At 38.3% G+C, this 24,625-nt stretch overlaps 1 protein-coding gene across 2 annotated transcripts in view; it reads right to left on the bottom strand.

Annotated features, from left to right (window-relative positions):
• STK32B (serine/threonine kinase 32B) overlaps window positions 1-24,625 on the bottom strand; it is a 157,277-nt gene that overhangs the window by 44,009 nt on the left and 88,643 nt on the right. For both annotated transcript variants that reach the window (XM_066548620.1, XM_066548619.1), the window contains exon 5: window positions 3,868-3,905. In XM_066548620.1, the coding sequence (XP_066404717.1) occupies window positions 3,868-3,905 (38 nt within the window). The remainder of the gene's footprint in view (window positions 1-3,867; window positions 3,906-24,625) is intronic.

The raw sequence follows: 24,625 nt of genomic DNA, 5'->3' as shown, positions 1-24,625 counted from the left end.
AGGGTCTTCTTTCTGCTGACAGGAGGGTGCTGAAGGAGTTTTTGAATATCTTGAATCTGGTGATTGCAAGTTATTATTCATCAAACCCTGGAATTCTAGATGTTTGGAGTTTTTCATTTTTGTTTTGGTTTTTTGGGGTTTTTTCAGTTTTTTTTTTTAAGCATATTTTAAAACATATTAAAGAAAACACTTTTCTTTCTTGAAGGATGGTAAACTTCTACAATTTGTTGCTCCAGGAGATTGAAAAGGCCAATATCAGCTGCAGCTTCAAGAAGGCAGCTAACTCAGTAACAAGTTACTTTCTTCACATTCTAAATGGAATATGCAAAGATGCTCTGATATCCTACCACAAAAAAATTGTGGGTGATAGGCAACACTGATGGCAAAGTGGGAAAATGCATGTTCCACAAATGCTTCCTTTTGTCACCAGTTGCAACAAAATGCTGGCCAAGGTGTTGGATCTGACCTAGCAGGGAGTCCTTGCTCAGTAAACCAAGCATGGATTTTGCTGCATGAAACCATGTTGTGGAAAGCTTGCCTGAGAGGTGTTCAAACTCTTGCAGGCTCTTTGTAAACAGATTGTATTGATGGTGTGGTCACTAAGCAAAAGGCCAAGCCTGGATGCAAAAGCAGAGATTGTAATTTCTGCAGAACCATCAGCAATGGTAATTTCAATGGTACTACCAAATAGGAACAATGTAGGAACAATGTTATCACTCATGAAAATCTCAATTTATTACTCTGTTTACCACTTCTTGTTTTATTGCATTTGACAAATTCTATGTCTCTTTGACATCATAGTTAATAGATCATGCAAACTTTTAAAGACATCTTTAATTTCTTTGATGTTTAGACAAAAATACATCATGGACCAGACTTAGTAGATTCCAGATCTAAATGCTGTCATTTCAGTTATATTGTTCTAAACCATTAAAATGAAAGGAATAGAAGAGGAACCAGAATTCTGTCATTGAGAGAATTCTAAAATGCTTTTCTCTGTGCAATACAATTGTAATAGCTGCCCTGAAACATGAGGTAGTCACTTCAGCTGTCACTGGAATAATTCTATTTCAGATATATGTTAGCAGAACAGAGAATTACTACTAATATTAGAGATTAGTGTTAGTCATAAGAGGAAGAGCTTTCTGGGAAAGCTGAGAAAAAAAAAACATTAAAAAGGAGCTTTATTGATTGAATTAATTTCCTTAGAGGGTCTGATTCTGGTTCAGAGAATGAACCCTGAAACCATCCCTACTTTCTCTCCTCAGAGATTAGATGTGTATTGTCTCCAGGAGACCATGCAATCAACCTTTGACAGGGGCTGAACACCATTTTTAATGGCTGCTTATCCCATTCTCATGTAGCATTTTGCTTTTCAGGATCATCGAACATTTATTTCCACTGATCCATCAGAACATGCATCAGATGACCAGTCCTGAGATGTGGCTTTGATGAAAAGCATATGGAAAATTCAGACTGCCAGAATTCCTCTGCCAGAATGATTTTGAATATGTTGTATATGTTTTTGTGGTTTGTTTTTTGTGGGTTTTTTTTTTAATTTGTAAATTAGATTGATCATTTTTAAGAAAAATCTTTTGTTTTCATTACTTCTGTACTCCTGAGGTATGTTCCCTAAGCCATACAGATAAATTACAGTGAAACTAGTTTTACTGAGCACAAATATCTATAATATGTGTTCTTGGTCTATGCTATGAAAGCTAGTCAATTTAACTGCTTGAAGATGTAAGGTAATATGAATGGTGTAACACTAAATTTTGACTTCAGCCAGAATAGGTTTCTTCAGTGAGGCCAAGGAAATCTGAGTCACTGAGAATTTGTCTCAGTCAGAAATGTTGTGCATATCCAATTACTTGATAATTTGTGTAAGCATAATTTGTTTAATGAACTGCAAGAAGACCTAGGGGGTAAAGTCAAGCATATAGGAAACTGTTGAGCCAACTTAGAGGCCACAGGCTAAAATAAAGTTCCTTCCTGTACACCTGGTTAGGCTCATGTTAGGTGAATTTGTTATGCTTACTCTGCAGCCAAATATATTTGTGGTGCATATATTCAGCATGTTTTTCCATTGAGTGAAATCTGATGATTTTGTTAAAATGGTGTTGCTATGTTGCAGCTTAATCAGAGCTGTTAAAGACTTCAAGAATAGCTTTTTTCTTGCAAAAGAGCTTCACTTCTGTAAGGTAAGCCTGAGGTAATCAGCATGGGACAGGCACTGTGCACATTTAGTGAGTTGAAGTGTATAGACCCTTTACAGGCTTCAGGGAATTCCTTCCCCAACCACGTGACAGATCTTTGAACTTGTTTGAACCCATGAATTGATAATTTCTGCTGACTAAGATTGGTGTGCTTGTCTGGAGAGGTCTGTTCTTTCACCCCTTGTCTGCAGGTGTGCAATGAGGGAGCAGTATTCTGCTGCTTTGCAGAAGAGAGGCCATCCATCCCAAAATTTCCAAGCCATCTGCACATAACTTTGTTGCTGAATAGTTTATAATCACAAAAAATCCCCTTCACTTTGCATCATTGTGCTCACTCTGGTGTAGGTTCTTCTTTGTGATGCCTGAGTCCCCATAGGAAGGCTCTCACAAGAGAGTTTGTTTTTTAGCCACAAGAGGCTGGTTTTGTGCACTAATTGACCTTGATGAGGGGCAGGGAGAGAGAAAGGTGACTGTGCTTCCAAGGCTATCAATCAGAGATTTGACACACTCATACTCATTTTGTGTTGCTGTTGACATCTTTAATTCACCAGGACTTAAAGGCAAGATATTTCTATTTCATGCTTGTTTGCTGATACCAGAGTCTTGGGAACATTAGCACTTATGGATCTGAAGCATTAAATTGCTGAAGTTATAGATGGTTTAAAACGCCAATATCACTTAGCTTTATTAGCTTTTGTGTTCCCAGGAACAAACATCATCTATGCAAAATGTTACCTCTTTAATCAACTTTTACTTGTATACTTAGCAGCTCTAAAAGGGATTTTGAAACATAATGCCATCATTGGCATAATTTCAATATTATATTTTCTCAGAGATTTTCTGCAAATCAAAAACAAAGCACAAGACTTTCCCACAGTAGCAAGCACACATCTCCTTTTTCTACCGCGGCTTTTTCCCCTATGTATTTCTGTTCTAACTGATACAAGGTTAATGCCCTCTTTACCTAAATTTCTCAGTTTTTCCCTGTAAACAGTTGCAAGAAGTTACATGACATTTTAACTAAATACTTCTTGGAGAGAGTACATGTTTAAAATTTCAGTTTAAAAGAATCAGCTGCTTTTCTTTCATACCATGTCTTTTATCTTTAAGAACATGGAATTAGTAGTAAAAGTTCAAAGCTGTTTATTGTTGTCTACTCCTTTTTATGCTATTTAAGCCAGAGCTACATGTATGGAGAGAAACTTTTCAGTCAAATTTCCAAATTCCCTATCTAGATTTTAGAAAGTTAATTTTAGATATCTACATGAGAAATAATTTGCTATATAGAATTTTTTAGCCCTTCAGAAGTTCTAAAATAGAAAATAAAGTGCTTGGTACTGTTCTATTGGTAGGGACCTAAAAAGGGGTTATGGTGATCCACACAATCCTGTTAATAAAATACTAACTTCTTTTTACTAAGTGTCCCTGCTTATCTCAATTCATATTAAATTCCTTTGTATTCGGAACTTGAAAATTTCTGATCTGCACATTTCTTTGGCAATAGGAGGGAACACTATGAAATCCACAAGGTTTTCTGAGAAAGCCCAGATTTAGGTAGGAATTCAACATTGGAGGTTGATTTACAAAGTGTGTCATGAGCATGCCACTGGGATCTCAGGAATCAGAGATTCTGAGAGAAAGCAATACTCACCATGTTCATCCAGTAGTATGTTGTCAGGTTTGATGTCCCTGGAAAATAAGGAAAGGAAAACATTACATTTTATACCCAAAGGAAATCTGCAATTTTAAAGTTTTCCCCATTTGGGTATGAGGACTAAGTCACTTAAATCATTACAAACCCAATGACAGCTATATAATACATAAAGGCAAATGATTTTTATCTACATATTTTTGCTGCCCTGAGAAAACATGCATACTAAAGAGGCTCTCTGGGTTTCCATTTATTGTAGTTTTGTTTTCATATGGTTAGCATTGACATAGGTATGGTTTTCAGGATTATGTACTTTATTCTTTATAGCAGCAGTAAAATGAGAAGGCAGACTTGCATCTAGAAGGTGCCTGATTGCTTCAGGGACTCCACATTTGACAGAAATAATTTAATTGGAAACATAGGTGGTTTACCCTGTCTGGCAGACCCTGCTAATCTGCCATGCATGGTCACTCACACACAGCAGTGTCCTGTGATCTGTCTTGTGCTAATTGAGTATGTCCAGAAGCTCTGCTGTCACTCCCAGATCTCCATTTGGCTGTCTGAAACCAAGTACCATGCTGGGAAAAGGAGCAGGGATAAGGGAAGGTGGGATAAGGGAAGGTGGAGATTATGACAGGCTGAAGCATCAGCTCAACTCTGTCATTCTTGGCACAAGAGTGCCACGATATTACCCTAGAGAGTTGCACTTTCAGGATTATTTTCTGTTGACCCAAGTTGATGCTGCTGTGAGGAGGGATGGAAACAACTTCTCCCCACCACTGTCAGGCATTCCCACCCTCTTTCTTGGCCCAGAATTACTGCCACTGGTGTGGAGCTGCTCAGGGAAAATTCATGTCTTGGCTTTGCTGGTTAAACTGGCCTTGGTGAGGCTCAGCCGGGGCTGGGTCAGCCTGATGGGGCAGTGCTGGGTGGCACCACCTTGTCTGCACTTCATGCAGGTTTGAAACTCCTTGCTCTTGGTGAGGCATTGCCAGAGTGGCAGAGCAGCAGTTGAACAACTTGAGCAACAGTTTTGGCCCTTGGGCTGAATTTTCCACTTACCTCAAAAGACAAGGAACCGTAAATTGGCAAAATAAGTTCCTGAATGTCTGCAAATGAACTGCAAACACTCCCACCTCTGAAATCTCTTTTAGAGAAGAGATGTCTTGATTGTTCTAATGTAAACATTTCCTAGGAAAGTTTTTTCCCAACATGTCCATAAATGGAATATTCAAAAAAGTAAAGTGTTGCAAAAGGAAAATGTATTACACCATATTTTTTTTTCCAAATTTAAAGCAGAAGGACTTCTAAAGTAAACATTATACAGGAATAAGATAGCAAAAACAATTATAATATATTTATTGCTTACCTAAGTTTCACATCTTTATTGACAGAAGAAGGAAACCTACACTTTCCTTAGCATTCTCTATTCCATGCCTTCTAGCCCTTGTTGAGATTCATATGAAATTATGAAGTATCCTAAAATTATTTCTATAATTTGAGTAGTGGAAGCTGAGGAAACACAGTATGAATAAGAAATTACTTTGAATAATTCTCTGCACATTTGGAAATAATGTAGAATGCATATATATATCTGTGTAAGGAACAGGATCTCATTATGAAGAACTATCTGGCATGGAAATTTAAAGTTATACCAATATTTCAGTGTGAAATACTGGCTACCTATAATTGTCTGATTCAGGAGCAGTTCTATGTTATAACGTTATAAGCAGCAGTTATTTGTATAATAAAAGGAACATCTGTCCTAGAGCCCATTTCACCCAAAATCTTCCAGACTCTGAGTTCTCTTTCCTTTCCCCTGTAATCACTTGCCATATCATTTACCACACTGTAATCTTTCCTTCCCTGATTTCATATGGGTGAAGTTGTGAGAAAAACTGTAGAGATAAATATATTTGTTTATATTATGAAACATATTTGTGTTTTGTTTAAATTTGGAATTTTGTATTTTGTTGAATTTGGTTAAATTAGCATAGGAGATCCGATGCAATTCTAAATGTAATGTTATATCTAATCTCTCAAGTGATGAGAGGGTTTTTGAAATAGCTACTGCTCAGATGGTTTCTATATTTTCCAGTGGCAATTTTGTCTTTGGTTTCTGATAACAGTTTTGTGATAAGAGTTGGAATTGTGATTTCCTGTTGAATAGTCTTTGTGGTTGATTCATGACTTGAAAATACAGCAATAACTTTCCATGGAAGTAAGTAATAGTTTTGACACCTGAATTAAATATTTTAAACTTTGCCTTCACAAACTTTAACAAGAACAAACTGACTCTGCACTTCTCATGTGGGTAAAAAGATTGAGGTCATACACATGTACATTTGGGTCTTTTTGTGGCTTCCTGAGATCAGTGATACATTCAACAGCACTCCAAACTCTTTTCCCCAGTTTAAGAAAATGAAGAATTAGAATTATACAGTCATTAGCACTTCACCAAGACTAAAGCTGATCAAAAGGAGAAATTCATCTTTATGAGCTACTGCAATGTGTATGACAATACAGCCCCCAGGCATTGCTCATTACAAGACAATGCCTTTTTTGTCTTTTTTTTAAAAGAAGATCAGTTCAAACAATTTGAATATCTGCTATGGTATTTCATCATTAAACAGTCTATACATTTTTATAGCCACCAGAAAAGACATTGACAAATCCACTTGACAACTGTATGTATCATCAAATATATTCTTCATTCAGTTTGTGCCTGTAATGTTCAGAAAGTTGAGTGGTACAATTAGATCTGTGCTTATCCTTCCATGACTAATTCAGGCAGTGGCTGATACTTGATACAGATGTGCACAAACCATAAAGCCTTTCCCACCTAAGGGATGTTCCTCACTGTTGGCTTTGCTCATTTTGCTCAGGGGCAGGATGTAGCTGGGGGCAGGCACCACAGGGCGTATGGCCTTGCGCACAGCAGCAAAACCCCTCACTCCCTGAGGCAACCTGGTGGGCTCACAGCCCTGCCTCAGACCTCAAACAGGATATTTTAAACTGCTCTTACAGCAAGTGAAAGTCGTGGGCTATTTAAAGCCAGAAGGTAAACAAGTTTATTAAGTCAGACACTGCTGCTCTGGGATCACGCGCCTGGAGATGCGCGAGGTGCGCGGATTCACGAGGTGGGTGAGAAGGACAAGCACAGGGTCACCGTGCACACAGAGTGCCACCATGCACACAGAGTGTGCCCTCCAGCCGCTCTCTGCTGGGTGATTGGGCCCAGTTTGCAGGGAGCACTAAAAGCTCTGCTCTCCAGAGGCAGCTTGTTGAGCGCTCTAAAGAGTGCGAAGAAGCACAGACACTGCTCTGCCCTTGCACTGAGCATTGCCAGCCAGGAGCAGGGCACAGAAGGTTCAAAGGGGTCCAGGGGAAGACTTGGCAGGCCCAGGTGCATCACAAGTTACTGGATGTACTCAGAACTGAGGACTTCTAGAGTCTGTTATATTTAGTTTCTCTAGATAAATACTCTAATTAAATTCGCTAAACCACTGTTTTAGTGAATTTAAAAGATAAATCCTCTTTAGTTAAGCAGTTTAAATTCAAACATACTGTGTAAGTGAAATTTTGGTTTGATTACACATCAATTTTTCTGAAAAAAATTTCCCATTAGCAAGATGTTTAAACAGCAGCACCTTAACTTCAGGGTTTTCCTGTTACAAATATCCCTAGTTAAGAGAATTAATTGAAACATTCATTTCATAATCCAAGTACTTTGTTTGAACCAGCTCATAGGAGAAGTCGAAGGACTTTTGCAAGGATTACATTCACCATGGTTTGGATTCAGACATGCCCTGGGCTTCTCTCTCACCATTCATCAAGCAATGGCCAACAGAGCTATGGAAGCCTCCTTGACACTGATCTCATAAATACAACTTTGTCAGTCTGTACCAGTACTACTCCAACTGTTTTTGTATGCAGAAATATCAGGGCCACATAGAAATGAGAGTAGAGAAACCTTCAAAGTCTTTTGCTCAGTGACGGGACAAGGCATAACTAACATAAAAACTGGCTCAAGAAACTCAAAGGTGCAAACAATTGAGAAAAAGAAATGAAGACCCCCCCAATTTAATTGCTATTTTTGATATTGCCCCATTTCTAGATTTCTTCAATTGCCTTAGCTACAAATATCAAAATAAAACTGCCTGGAGGATGAAAGTTGAGTTAGAAGATGCTGCTATAATTTCCAAGTAGGAAAGAATGATTAATAATCTACTTGTATCTTTTATAGTATCTAGGCTCTGTGTGCATCCCATGTGCTTGAAGATTTTTCTCTCTGCATGGAGTAAAACCATGCATGTGGCTCAACTCATGTTCACTGCATCTGCCAAGTCAGAGTATCTTCCCTAGAAAGGTTCACAATGCTTATAAAGGACTTGGGTTCAAGAATCGGCAGTTTTAATTGCCTTTTCCATCAGTTTCCTTCTGATGTTATGAAATAGAAGCAGGTTTCAAAGTCATGAGGTGGAGAAGTCATGCAGTCTTCATCCTTGTTGGTTTTCAAGACCTGACTGGATAAATCCCAAATAACCTGTTCTGATCTGAAGGCTGACCCTGCTTTGGGAAGATCATTATGCTGGAGATGTCTGGAGGTCCCTTCCACCCTGAATTAGTCTGAGTCTATGAAAAATAATGTATCCAAGTTCAAAGACTGTCTTACTTCCCCTCCTTTTACTGCTAGGAAGTTCATGAAAAATTGAAGAAAGCGTTGAGAAAACTGAATATGTGGAATTTAGTGAGTCTTTGATATAGTCCATAGCAGTGGGCAGCTAGTGAGAGCTTTCACCTCTTAAATTCTATCATGGGGCTTGAATGGTCATGAAGAAAATGGTAGGAATAAATAGCCTATCTTCATCCTGAAATGAGGCTAAAATTGAAATGCCCTGCAGTTCAGGACTGGAGAGGTGTAACACAGTATTTATTATCTATGTAAGTAGTAAAAGAATGGGGATTATATCACCTGAAGAGGATTCTGAGAAATCACAGTAGGAATGACTAAATCTAGATGACTGTGTTGCTCGTGTCAAATAAAGTGACAGGAATTATATATATATATATATATATATATATATATATATATATATATATATATATATATATATATACATCAAAAGACAAGAATCTGAATTGCTCACCTGGATTAATGACCATAAATAACCTTCCAGAGGTCACACTTTTGTGTTCCTTATTAGATTAAATAATTGTAATAAAAAGACTGAAAAACATATGATGATGCCACTTGCTCTAAAGCTTGAAATTTAATACAATCTCAAAAAAAGTTTCATGTGATATGATCAATCAGGACATCATAACTTTTTGTCTCTGTTTTTACTGACTGGACTTGAAATATCCATCTACAAAAGAAAGCAGTATCTCTGGTGAATTCAACCATTAATTGCCCATTTTTCTCACAAAAAAAAATTGATGCCTGGTTCATTGGCTACCATTTCACATTGAAAACAACTAACTTTAAGTAAATTACAGAAAATTATTTTTAAAAGGTGCTATGCAGTAATTCTAAATAACATAGATCCTTCTGGTTATACAATTTCTTAGGATCTGTAAGAAAACAGTCAAAAAAGAAAAGATCTAAGGCTAAACAAAAAAATTCCTTGTGAATAAAGAACAAATAGATTAGATTTCTTAGTTAGCAGCAGAGACCTCTAAGGTGTGATGAGACAAATAATAGCCAAAAAACTTTATTTGCTTTTGGAACATGAATGTGAATTCATATTCCATAAAACCAAGGTAAGCTAAACAAACATTGTTTTATTTTTACAACAGAGAATTAAACTCAAATTGATTACTACAAGACATAATTTCATAAAAATTCTTCTGAGGCTTAAGCAAAGATTTAGCCATTGATGTGAATAACAGAACTACCAGCTAGAGATACTCCAGCTAAGATTAATCTAATTGACTGAGGAAAGCACTTCTACAGCAAATGCAGACACTGTCTACCTCCTCCTCCAGGGCAGTGGGGATGCCTAGAGCCCATGGACAACAAAAGTTGGGTCACAAGACATGTTTGTTTCAGTCTGGGTGTAGTAAACCAAAATTCACATGTGAATCACTGAAAATCCATTGGCTGACAGTGAAGGCAACCCATGTTCTTGCAGAATGCTAAGGGTTGTTTTTTTTTCCTCAAAGATAATTTCAACACATCACAGAGAAATCAAATTAGATGGATTTTGCATTCTCATAAGGATGCAAAAGAAGGATTAGGATTCAGACAAAGGATAAGGATTCAAAGGCCCTTGAGGTCAATGGAAGGATTACATTGGCTTCAGCCAACATTGTTTCCACTCTAATCAAGATTTTCTAGTATATTTTTCTCTTTAGTGCTAACAACCCAACTGTTGTGTAGGATAAACCTTAAAATATTGAGTTAAAGGTTTTTTCTTAATCATGCAGTTTGTGTCTAATGATAATATTTTTTTCCTTACATAGAAATAGGCATTAAGATTAATACTAGGTGCAAAACAGTTCTCAACAGCCATAAAAAGGTCAATGAGTTGGGAAATATAAGCTTCAGCTGTGGATTATTTGAGTTCACATGAGACATAACTGGATCAGAGCACTGAAGTGAACCATATAATGTATGATAAAGGCTTTTTTCTCCTAGTTATGGAAAGAAATGTAAACAAATTCTGATTTTCACAGAGAGGGACCTTATTTCCTTCCTATTTTTTTATTACACTCCCAAATAATACCAATATCCAAGTCATGAAGTTCATAAAAGAAGTGACTGCATAGATATTGACGTTTTCTGTAGCTGAATTTATTGACACTTTGGATTAAGGAAAAATCAATATATATTAGCTACTGTACACCCAGAGATTAATTTTTCCAAACATGTTTTGCTTCTGTGAGGGTAGCCCAGAATTGAGGTATCATCCAGATCTGAACTGTGCAGGGCACCTACCAGGAGGACTGGCTCAAGAAAAAGCCTTAATGAAGTGTGATGAATCTTTTCTTCCCTTTGTCAACACCTCATCACTCATTTATCTTTTTATTTTTCTGTCCTGACCAACATTGTTTCTAGTTTCCAGAACTGCTCAATGGTTTTCAAAAAAGATCATAGTAAGAATCTCAGAGTTCTTTACTGTTATTTACAATTAGACAAATGGGAATGAAAGACTTTGACAGCTCCAGGCCTCTGATTGCCTGTTCACATACCACTCACTTAGATTTCAGCAGTAATTGCTGCCACTTACTGTCCTTTCATAAAAAGATCTTCAGAGCCTTCTGTTCCTGCTCAAATTAATGTTGTGACAGTATATGACCCTCTGCATCACGGTAATTTTGAAATTTAAACAATTCAATAAAACTGAAAATAAGCTGAGAAGATGAGGTATTAGATTATTCTGTTTTTCTCTGCAATTTCCCCTCCTGGTCTTTAATGCAAAAATAAAAAAACCTCCACAGCTACTTCCAACTACTTGTCTGGTAGCAAGCATTTACATATTTCTAATCAAACTCCCATCATCCAGTCCATTATCACATTTTGGAGCCTTTTCCTTCTGTGGGACAACCTGTGTGGCAAGACCATTGTCTAGCTTGTATGAAACATAATTTCTGTAATCATTTTCACAAGTGAAAAAGCTCTCACCTATGACTGGAGGCCCTACATCTCCCCAAGTACATTTGAATAATATCTGGGCACCTGGCTCAAGGCTTGGGATTGTAGCTCCAGTTATACAGAAACAAGTAACTGTGATGCTGAGTTGTGTGGTGCCTGGAGTTCCTTTCTAGTCCAGCACTATTTTTTACCAGGTGTCCATGACAATGCTGGACTCACTTAACACTTGTTCTAGCCAAATTTATATAGCTCTGAAAATAACACTGTCAAAGAAGATATCAAAACATGTTTACTTACAAATGCCTTATCTGGAACAAGCTTGTTATTTTCCAATTTTATCCCCATGTGGAAATATACAAATATGAAAACATCTTCAATTCTTTCCTTGCAGCAATAGGTGGCAGTAATGATATCTATATTTGTCTGGATGGCCACTGGGCTTTGGAAACACTGTATTTGTCAGTTTTATCTTGGATAAATAGTTGTAATATATGTTGTTATCCCAGCTTGAAGGAAATTACCTTTTTACAATAAAGGAATCCTATAGCTAACCTTTCAAATTTCTGGGTACATATAGCCAGATAATAGTCTTCTTTGGCTATGTTCAACTTCTGAATTTGCACAGATGTCAAATTAAAATAAAAATATCAAACACAGATTATTTCATTATATTGCTCTTATTGAATAACCCAAAATTGCTTTACCGCAGAGGTAATTATATACTGCAGTAGCAAGAAAAATAGGCAAAGATCCTTAAATATTATAAAAGATAGAAAGATTTGCCCAAAGGAGTCTGTGAATCTGTTCTTTGTCTCCTGTGTGCTGATATCTCAGAGAATGGGATTGGAAAGTACCACTGTATCCTTATAAACTGAGCTTTTTTATAACAAAGCCCAGGCTATATCATCCAGGATTTGTCTTCCTGCCACAACAGTTCTTTTTCAACTAAACATTTATAAGCACAAGCAATTTGCAGGCAATCTAATGCTTAGTTTTCATTTTGCCTGAAGGACTTAAAGTAATGACAAATGTTACACTTCCTTTGCTGGAACTGTTTTCTAGAGTTAATGTTACACAGGTACAGGTCTTGGAATTCCACACAGTGCTGAAGGGAACCTGGGACAGCTGTCTACACAGATGATGCCAAGCATCACTGCATTGCAAATAAAAAGCTTCTTCAGCCAAATCCTTCTTCAGATCACATGGAGGAGTCATGCAAAATCACCACAGGGCAGTTATTTTTGATAATCTCACAGCTGATGATTCTAATATTTTCTGTGTTGTAGAGTCAAGTATTACTGAGACCTTCTGTGTGTACATGTCCAAGGGTCAAACCACTCTGAGTGAATCAGCTTTTAAGAGCAGGTGACACCTCTGATAACCATGGGAAGGGCACGACTCATTAGGCATTAACTGGAGCGTGGCACTTGGAGAGAATTATCTGGTACAGCAGGGAAGTGTATGCACTGCAATGGTGATGCTTTCTTCCATGGCCCTGTGTAGAGAGCTTTTGACTAGAAATAAGGGAGAATGTACTTGGTGTGTACTCTGCCAGCAATTGCAAGACTATCAGTCTCCTTCCAGTAGAAGGCATAGGCTCTCTTCCAACTTTCACAGGCAGAAGTCCATGTGAGAAAGTAAATGAGAGAAGAAATTGATGACATTTGCCCTCTGCCTAAAGACAAATCAGGAGAATATTGTTACTGATAAGCACATTTGGCTTCATCTGTTGTAAAAAGCCAGCATCATAAGTGTGTTGTTTTGTAATGACTGAAATTCATATAGCTGCTCCTTTGTTTTTCTCTGCATGAAATATGGAATAGATCCATTCAGATGTATTGCATCCCCAAGAGTTTGCTCAGCTTATCAGGCAAATTCAAAAGGAAAATTTACAAAATTCCAAGCACACAGGCGTGCTTGTCAGCCACTGTACTTAAGTGTGTAATTACTGTACAATATCCCTAATATTTATCTTAAACCCTCTACCAACTTCTATACCTAAAAGCTCATGTGCCACCTGTTAGAACAGCAGTACCCACAGCAATATTACCACATTATTTAACAGCTGTTTCCTTCATCCACACCACAGTGCAACCAATTACAGTCAACATGGCTGGCAGCTAAAGTGTGGCTCAGCATGGTGCTCTTCATGCGCAGGGCAAGCAAAGAAACAGCAACTTCTGAAGGTTCCAGGCTTTCACCAAGTGCCTGGGCTCAATGCAGCGGTGAAACTTCCCAATAAGCACATTTTCTGCTGATCTGAGTTTCAGCAGCAGCGCAGCAGGGAGAAGGGCTGCAGACCAGCAATCAGGAAACAGCCACATGAAGCTGTGTGGTTCACTCTGATCTGAAGCCCCAAATCACCCTCACCACTGACAGCATCTCCTGCTGGCTTGGGCCTCTGACATGGGTATGAGTATTTGGACCTTTATTCCTCAAACTGACTGCCTGTCCTCCCATAATATACACAACCAGAAGATATCACCAAGAGGATATTGAATGCTTTCCACAGACAAGTGAACTTTGATGTCCTGCATATGCTTCCCCTTCTGGGTTATTTTATGGATTTAATGTATGCAGAAGTTTGTTGTGGTTTACCAGGAAAGGAGGTGAAGTCTATTCCAGAAAAGAAAATTATATTTCACAAATGGTTAAAAAACTGACCTGCTACTACCTGAAACATCAGTAGCATGTCCCATGACACTTTTCTGTGTTGAGCTTTACATATCTTAGTAATAAGCTACTTGTAAGAATAATTTTGTATGCTTTTAAGAAGGAACATTTTCAAACAAACTCACAGAGCAATAAATATGTGTATTGATGCATATTGCTGTTTAGAGTACATGAGACAAGATGGGCAGCATTTGACCCAAACCCAACTCCTAGTTCAGTACACCACCCTTCTAAGAAATGTTTCTATTCTAGGAGATGTCAACAACATATTGCTTGTTGCCTGAAATCAAGCAGCCAAGTATTCCAACTTCTCTTGAAGAATCTGGATGAGGAATCAGGAATTGGCAGTACTGTTTGGGCCCACAGACTGCAGTGCCTGGTTAACTGGATTAACTAGGCAAGAATACAGTAGGGTTGAAGGGGAATTTAGGCTCTGTGCAGAGAAACTGCTGCTACAGTAACTATGTGCACTGAAATGATTATGAGGATTATTCTTGCTATTTATTCAAGTGAAAATAGATATGGGATTCTGATGTCAGGTAAAAACACGGATTCTATTGTGAATTAGGCATCTATATCCCCATTTATTGCCTTCGGATGTATAAACATCACAGTCTATGGAGTGCAGAAGCCATTCATACGACTGCCTATTTTTAGATGAACTGAAAGCTTTATAGATTCTTTTAGTTGTATAGATTTTTTTGGCTAGGTTGGCTTCTTTGAACAGACAATTATAAAAGTACAGACTCCTTCATTTAAATCTTGTTGAGCTGTGGACTAAGTTTTTAAAGACATAAGAAAAATCTTGCATGCTGTGTGAAATTATGAAAACAACTGGGGATGTTCTCAAGTCAAATTATTGTAAGGTGTTATCACAGAAGTGCAGGCAGGTGTTTAAGCCTCTTGCAGGAGTCACACTCCAAGCTCTCATTGTCTTGTTTGACGTCATCTCACACCATGAACAACGCAATCCTTCATACATGGTTAATTGTACTCTATTTAAAACACCTTGCGCACTTCAGAATTTTTTCAGTTGCTGCTTTAAGAAAAACCCCATACTTCTCATTAGCAGCATGAACCTTCTGAAGTTCTGTATTGTCTTCCATCTGTGTGAGGCTTAGAGGGAGATATCTGTGGAAGGAGCCTGGGGGTTCCTTGCTTCCCTCCAAGGCAAGTGGACTTCACAAGCTCAGCTGTTTGTGGCATGCAGGGAACCTGGAAATACCACACAGTAGTACAACTTTTTGTTGCTTATGTGGAACTGGAGCCACATTTCAGCTTGGGGAGTTAAGATCTTGTCTCGTGTAAGGAAACTTGTCAGCAAGTGTTCCATAGGAGGGAACAACAGGAATTACCAGCCCCATTAACTGAAGAGTAACAGTGGTCTGATGTATAGGTTCAAAAATCTAGACAACTAAAGCTTAATAATTCCATTTCTCAGCTGCAGATCTCATATGCTATTCCTTTTTGACACTGTCTCCTCCAAAAGCAAATATTAAACAATAATGACAGGATAAAAGACTGTTTGCTGGAAATGTACTTCCTTAAGTACATGCTCATAATTCTTAGTTTCGGCAGCAGAGGTACTCTGGGACTCGGGGAAATAAGCTGGTACTTTAATTAGTGTTAACTCTCTTTACATATGTCAGTGCATGTGTTTGCATTGGGGTGCATCTGTAAAACATTTCTGTGGCTTAGGAGATTTGCAGAAGACAGCTGAAGGAGCACCACCAGGGGAAAATTCTGCAGCATCTCAAATTAAGAGGCAAGCTGTGACTCTCTGTGGGTTTTAAAGGCAGAACTCTAGATAACTAATACATTTAATTAGCATAAAAGCTGAGAAATGCAGCATCCTGGCAATTACTTTTCCCCTCAGCAAGTCTTGTTAAGTGACTGTATTAGTAATTGTTACTGATTATTGAAAATACATCCATTATTTTTTATTGGATTTCATTGAAAATAGACCTCTGCCACTCATTGAGTAGTCCTGTTGGTCTGATATTTTAATGAAGATCATATCTTAATTATTGCAGCAACTTGGGGGAGAAACATAGCAAATGTAAAACTGCGTTTCCCCACATCATCAGCCTTTCTAGAAATACACAGACATGTTGATCTTTACGTCTGTGTTTTAATTTTTATCTGCAGAGCTCTGAGCACAGCCGGTAAATAAAGCTGTTTGACCCCTACAATGACAAGAAAAGACATATGCAAAACCACTGAGCCTTCAGTAAATCTTATCCCACTGACTGGGAATTTACACACTGCCACCTAGCCCCTGTTTCCTCTGTTACTGCACCCCTTGTTCACTCTCTCTGCTCTCTCCTAACTTTGGCTTTTTGGGTCTGACTCTTTCCATGGCAGTTTTCTCTTACCCACTGCTACAGCACACTCTGCAGTCCCTGGTCTCTGCCCCAGCCATCCTGGTTCCCCTCTGGACATCTCTGCCCCACTTGATGCAGGTAGATGATATCCTTGTTTTGGTGTGCTCAAATTCGTCTATCTTACCTCCAATTTCTCTTTATTGCTTCTGTTTGTCCAAAGAGTAGATGCCCAAAATATTTGCAATCTAAACTCAGCCTGATAGCAAAGACAGTATCTGAGTATAGAAAGGGGGCCCACAGTTTTACCATAAAATCCTTACATTTATCTTCTAATGTATCTGTGTCTATAACTAAAACTCCAAACCTTAAAAATTGTGACATGTAGACTAAGAATATGATTGAAATAAAATTTGAAACTCCAATGGGATTAGAGACAGAATAGTCACTCTGAAAGGCCAAAAAAGAGAGATGTTCCAGTTTTGTATTGTGTTTTTCCTGGTCTAGAAAGGAACTCCTCTGCATTCAGAACACTACAAAAGTTTCACATTTATCATAAAATGAAGAGCTAAATGCCTGAATTAAAATGGGTAGCCACTGGATAGAGGCTATTTCTCATTATTATTAGTCAGACTGTAGAGATGATTTTGATCATCACTATAAAGAATGACCCAATTAATCTGAACCCAATTTAATAAATTTTGGTTTATTGAAAGTGCACTGCCTACCAAGTGCTGTTCCCACCTTGCAAGGTCCCAGTTTGATCTAGTGTTTTAATGTCTTTCCCCACTGACAGTATTTCCTCATGTGCAAGAGCACCAGAGCTGCTGAATTGCAGGTTTGCCTTGTCTCCTCTGCTGCAGGAAAGCACGATTATCCACACTGCATTATCCTGGGAAACTCCTCTGGGATAAATGCACATGTTGGGAGAAGCAAAGGCTCATCAGTAGCACTGTCTGTCATACAACATCAAAGCTTTGAGCTGCTGTGCTTTCTCCTCTCTAAAACCCATCCAGGGGAGTTGGGACAGAATTTTACAGAGAATACAGAAATGTTTGAAAATAACCTTGAGGGAGTGTTGTGAGGAGCATCCAAGGAGAGGTAGAGAGAAGAAATGCAAGGGGAAAAGATTGAAAAGGCAACTTCAGCATAACAAAACTGATGGCAATTTGTGTCTTAATTGCAGTCCCTGCTCACAATATAATTTATTTTTAAAGAAGAACTGTCAGATGATCACAATTATAACTCTTACTCTTTTGTGGAGTCAAAAGTTGTGCAAAGGAGACCACATCTCACCTGAAATATCAAAACCATTGAAAGCTTCTGAATGCATTTCCAAGGCATGAAGGAAGCTCAAATTGCAATATCCATTGATGAAATATCTTTTGCCATACCATGAGCAGTTCACTCAACAGCTGAGATACAGAAGACTACTGCAGGCATGGAGAAATCAAGTAAAAGTGTACTTTTTTCTTAAGTCTTTTTTATTTTGCCATATATTAGAAAAACTTACATTGTAAGGAAATCTCCAAGGGAATGATAGAATACTTTATGTACGTGTTGCTCATCCAAATTGAAAATATGTTGCCACCACTGAAGCAGAAACAGGAGAAGGAAACAATTGTCCATATGTTTCTCTTGGTTCATACTTTGCTTAGCATTAAATTTACAGTCTTTTTTCATATTCCATTTTCCATCTGCATACTTTAATCAAAGATTTTAGATTTCTTCACTGACTGCAAACAAAAAAGATTCAAGCACACTGCCTGCAAATCTGCCATTTCAGTGGAGAGAGTATGCCTGCTCAGAGTCATGGTGGTGTGAAATTTCCAGGTTACAAAGATGTCAGAATACTTACAGTACGAACACTAAAGCTTTGGGGGAAAATGGATTAATGTTGTATCACATATGGTTAGCTCTCGTTCTCTCCTCTGTTAGCTGGGACTTCCCATCATTGCTCATTTGATCTCTCTGGATCAACCTTTCATCCACTTTCAGATGCATGGAGGGGTTGGGGTAGGAGGTGGAAGGCCAAAAAGCAGGGTAAGCCAGGCAGTGCCATATGAGACAGTTGACACTGTTATGCCTCTGTAGAAAGAGTGCCTAATCATTTTAATTATTAGTAAAAATTATTTGCATGTATTTATTAATAGTCTTAATTATTATATTTAGCATAACAGTATCAACATGCTATTAATAAAGTGGTCTTTGCTGGCAGAAATTGGCTGGGAGCAGACACCCATACAAAAATCACTTGAAGATTTAAAGTAACACCAATAATTTTTTAATGGATTTCTGTAAAAGAAAGGTATCTCTTATAACTGGCCACAAAGAAATTAGCAGTATGCTCAAGCAGAAAACTGGCATTAACCAGAACAGATTTGTGGGTGGAGACCTGAGATAATCTTGAATATAAAGCTCTGCTTTAATTCTTTCAGCATCTTCTGCTTCAGTGTCTAAATGTCTAAAAATGATTCATGATTGAAATTTCAATACTGAGCAGTGGGGGGAGGAAGGAAGGAAGGAAACAAAGCATTAAATTTTATTATCCATCAATAGGATGCTAAATTATGGAGATGAGGGATATGTAGCATTTTAATACGTATCATGAGCCCTAAAGCCTGCTTTTCCTAAAAGTTTATGTAAAGAGATTATCGAAGAAAACCAGGAAGGGAAAAGCAGGAACACAGACAGGTGATGGCAGCTGATTTACATGGGGGTGCTACTAATGTTTGTGTTTGTGGTGTACACAGCACAATAGTTGGTTTCCTTATTGATTTCTTCTCTGTTTAAAAACAGAGACCCAGACAAGTGTAGATATGATCTAGACACAAAGGAGTGTACAATGGATTTAGAAGAAAGAGTTATTAATTCTTCTAGAAATTTCTTCTAGAAATTTCAAACAATGTTGTCTAAATCATAATTTTTTTACACTGATTTAAAGGTTTCCTGAATCCTCCCCCACTTCATTGTCATTTAGCTGCAACCAGCAGAAAACCCATGAGAAATCTCTAAAATCGGAATGCCATCACTAGGGTATTGTGGACTTCTACATGTCTAGATCATATCTACCCTTGCCTGGGTTTCTGATTTTAAACAGAGATGCAATCTATAAGAAAACCAATTATTGTGCTGTGCATGTCCCAAACACACATTTAAGACGGCCTTGATTTAGCCACTAGTTTTGTTGCCTAATGCAAGATGGTCAGCCAAGCTCAGTCTATAAGTCACATGGTCCATCTCCCACTATTGACCAGACATGTAAATTCCATATTATTTAGAGCTTGTGAGATGAGTTTTCTTTGGCTAAACAAAAGATTTCATATAAGCACATTCCTATTATTATTCCCAATAATGAGAGAGGGAAGATGAAAGAAAGGGACAAGAGATGACTTCATTTACTCACTTGAAAACTGTAAGGAAAAAACAATTCCCTGCTGTCTTCAGTGAAGGTGTCTCAGCCATGGGGAATTGAAGGAGTGAGGGTGTGATGGGCACCTTCTGGTATTTCACCTCAGTAAGGAAGGGAGAGCCCATCAGGCCCACAATAAAAGATTGTATCTGTGCCAGTGGCAGGAACTGGAGAACCTGATGGGACGTCATGCATCTCGTAGCGTTCCCTGTGTCTCCTTCCAAATACAGCCTGGTTTACTTTATTTGTGGTTTATATACTCTGTGTGTGGAATTCTCTATATTTCCAAACCAGCTTCATTTATTAGCAGTATCTTATCTGGTATATCAAATAACTTTTTCTGTAGCTAAACAGAAGTAAAATTAATTTGTTCTTGTAGGGAGAGAACTCTGTTCAGAAATTGAAAGGCTTGTTCTCTGTGTATTTGTGTCTTCTGGTGTCTAATTCTTTGTTAAGTGCATGACTGAAATTTAAATACCCTTTGTGCCTAGAATTTATGAATCACTTTCTTTTTTCCTCTTTGCTGGCTCATAAGCATTCAGCAAGTGTTCAGGGATTTATGGTTTGCATGGTGCTTCTTTTTGGACTGATTTTGATATGTTTTCTGATTTACTTCTCTTACGTAGCTCATTGCTCAGTTCCTGTAATTTTTCCTCGGAATAATGTGGGCTAGCACTTGTTTAAAGGACATGATACAATGCCATGGAAGAGACATGGGAACACAAACTAAGGAAATTCAGTGGACGAGCCTCTTGATCTGCTATGATCTTCGATACTGCTTATGAACTGTAGCCATATGATGGTTATTTTTTCCCTAGTTCATCTACTTCAGACCCTACTACATTTTTTCTCCATCTACACACACTTGCCAGAAAGTAAAAGACTATTAGTATGAGCAGAAATCTGTAAGGAACTGTGTTTCATTTAGTATATCCAGCTAAATCTCTGCCTGTGACACCTGGGAAAATCTAGGGGCAAATTTTCCATCTCCAAGTAATTTTCAAAACTATTTACTGCTTACATACTAAATGGAAAATGCGTGAAGGGCACCCTTTTAAACAGAGTTTGTTCTTTTGCTGTATGTTGCCACAAGTGAGACAGGGAAGGCCCATTTTAGAGAAGTGTCTAATAATTTAGATGTAGTATCTTATTTCACCAGTCTGTCAAACAACTTGGCAGACTCAATGATAATGAACAAACAGGTTCAGTCCTGAGCACAGAGTAACTCTTGTCTAGCTGGTAGCAGCAGGACAGCCTTACCCTGCACTGGATCATCTGGCAGAGGAAAATGCAATGCTCAATTTGCCACCATTTTCCATTAGCTTTGGCCCACCCTGCACTGCTATTGAGTTACTCAGAGCTGAAATAACTCCTGGTGCTGTTCTCCATTGGAAGCAGAAACTTGGAGGAATGGAAAACAGACTGGTGATCACACAGCACAGACCTGCCAGGCCAGGCTGATTCCAGCCATATCATGCTCAAAAAAAAAAATTATATGTACGCTTATATATGTTCACATACACACATGAACAGTTTTGCATTAAACAAACCCCACTAAAATAAAAGTGTCCTGGACACACTGATCAAAGAGCTAGTCCAGTATCCTAAAATTGTGCTGGAAGGTTACTGCAATTTCCATTCCAGACATCTGCCACATCCAGCCTCCTCTCTAAGCAGATGAAAACCAGTGGAGCCAGACGATGATGAAAAGTTGTGAGGGCAATGCAGTTAACATTTGTCCCTTAGAAAGAGAAAATGTGATTTTTTTTCAGCATGAGCATGTTACCAGGGCAGCAGCCACAGCACTGCAGGGCCAGCACTGCTCTGAGCCAGGGCTGTAGCTGCAAGAGCATCCTAGAAGAGACAACACTGGAGCTACTGCAGGAAGAACTCTCTGAATGGAAACAGGCAGCCTACTTTGGTCAGGAGGCAGGTGGTTTTATTGAAATGTATGAACAGCAACATTTGTGAAAGGAGAAGGTTGAGTTACTCATGGCTGAAATAAGTTTATTCAGCCTTTGATGAGAAAACTTTTGTCCAATACATTATTCACTGGCATTATACAACCAGGTCTGGAAGGAATGTGTTTAGTCATACCATCTTGAAATGGCAGAATTCCGGATTTGATCCAAAATTTGACAATGTTTGAGATGATGTATACTGTAAGAAGCCTTTCTGGGTGTACTGGGATCCAAGGGTCTATAAGAAATGCCACCCATCCAGCTTTAAAATGATAATTTTTTTCATGTGAGAAATGTGGATAAAATATAATTACAGCAAGGCTGTGAGAAAATAAGAGATTTTGGTGTAACTCTTAGCTGTGACCAGCAATCTCAATATTAAGTTAGCTGTTGTATAAGTGAAAAATTTACTCAGAATAGCCTTCTAATAATAGCTTGAAACTTAGATATTTTCTTTTTAAAGTTTTAATAATTCTGGGTGAACATCCATGCAAATGCAAACATTTACAATAGAGCTTCAAGACACAGAGCAGCATTCATTATTGTACCATAATAAATAAATCCACTGTAGCAGAATTATGCATGACAAATATGGATTTTATACACATGGATGTGACTAATAAAAATTGCAAGTTTCATAAATACACCAGAGAAGTAGTGGGTTTTATTCTATTTATGGCTAAATTTGTCCCTGCAGTAACAAAAGTGCTATTGCTGAAATGATTGCCACATTCAAAGTACACACCACTAACCACATCAACAAACACAGAGGCATTGCAAGGGATCCCCAAGGGGAACGGGCACAGTGCTGATCCCTGCACTCCTGCATCCATTCTCACATGCTGGGAATTCCTGTCCCCTTCAGTACCATTTCCTTTCCTAGCAAACTCCTGGGGACACAGGCTAACCTAGAGAAACCCATTCTGTCATGGTGCTGGATGCAATAGTAATGGAAATCTGAACATATTTCATACACAGTGGTATATTAGGAGGAATTAAACTCCTAATTCGCACCCCACATATTCAGTTCCTTATGATGCTGCAGTTTGAAAATCCACCAACTCAGTCTGATAAACTCCTTCTACTATTCTTTCTTTGTAGCCAAGACAACATGTAGGAGATGTTGTCTCTCAGAGGCTCTCTCAATGACTCTCTGACTTACTAACATTTTTTCCTTTTTGCTGCCATCACATTCATTTTAAAATGGAAGATCTAATATAGGTTAGCATGTGAATGCTGACTGGAAGCACTTGGTAACAATGATATTGCTGAGGCCTGCTACCACAAGGTATAAACACCAAGCAAATCACTGATTTCATCTCCAAACAAGATGGTGTGTTTGCAGTGATAAAGGAATGACTAGATGTACCCTCACCATGCATCACTGCTGGCTCTGCTCCTGCACCAAATTAAGTCAGCACTATACTCTTGGTGCCAGATATGCTACAGAGATTCAAGGCAGCTGAAGATCCATCCCACAGACTGCTGTTCCAGGTGCTGGTGAGACAGAAGGCAGAATATTCTGGGTCTCACCTGCCTAAATAACATGTTTATGGGTGTGTGGATCATTTCGGGTTTTGCTGCAAGTTGTGAGAAGATGAGAGGCAAAAGACTCCTTGTGCCACAGTTGTGTCATTTGGGCAGTGAGCAGTGAAGTGGGACAGACACATTCAGATCTCAGGACTGCCAGCTTCAAAATAAACACTTCTTCCATAACACAGCAGAGTCCTAAAACAGATCCCTAGACAAAAAATCCTAGCTAACCAGTCAGTGACACTCTGCAGGCTGAGAGAGAGCTATTTTGTCCAATCTTTCTGTCAAAACTTTTGGTGCAGAGCAAAAGTCAAATCCAAATCCCAGAACTTGCTCCCAAATGGAGCCAACAACCAGCTCTGGATGACCATACCTTCCCCCACCTCAGTGCAAATCAGCAAGTGTTGAATCACTATGACTCAAAAAAAGAAAAAAAAAAAAGAGAAAAAAAATCAAGTGTTCACTTGATTAATTAATACAAAAGAGGTCAAAGAGTCAAGCCCCGTTTCCTCCTGGGACCACGACACAGCAGACATTGCCACAAAAAGCTATGAACAACCACAATTACAATCCAGTCCTTCATTCTTTCAAGACATCTGTCACCTTTCTCAGGCTTTTCTGTGATACATTTTTAAGCTACAGACTTCTAGCAAAATGCAAGTTTTGACTGCAAACTGGATAATCTAAGGAATACTTTGCCAGCCTATTTGCATAAAAGATCTCATCAATCTGTTTTCCACCAAGAACATTCCTTAAGGGATTAGGAACAAAGGTCATGCTATAATTCTGAGCTCCACTTTTAAAATACTCACTGAGAAAATAAAACTTATGCAAAATTAATGGAAATATACTAAAATAGTGTACTGAAGAATTTTCTTGCAATATTTGCAAGTTTTATTATATTTGGAGATCTAACTGCCAACCAAGCAAGTGTTGCAATGTTTACTGGAATTTAGCACAGTTTCAGTAACATGAAATATCCACCTACCACTGCATCTCTGCTCAGATAGATTTCATGCTGGCCATTCCTCCTCTGAAAGTCAGACCATACTTTTTATTGTATCTTTATTGAAAATCAGAAGGGAGCTCTGGCAAGTGGATGGGGTGGAAACTCTCCATTAATGTATTTGAAGGAATTTGTTCAAACTGGTCTTTGGGAGATCTGTGACACAGCTTAGTTTAGTTTGGTCTCTGAAAGTCACATCCAGATTTTGTATACACAAAACTGTATTTTTGCATTCATACCACTCTAAATCAGAAA

This window comes from Molothrus aeneus, chromosome 4, assembly GCF_037042795.1.
Source record: "Molothrus aeneus isolate 106 chromosome 4, BPBGC_Maene_1.0, whole genome shotgun sequence".
Classification (NCBI taxonomy): Eukaryota; Metazoa; Chordata; class Aves; order Passeriformes; family Icteridae; genus Molothrus; species Molothrus aeneus.
The sequence above is the reverse complement of the archived record's forward strand: the minus strand, read 5'-3'. Positions and strand labels throughout refer to the sequence as shown.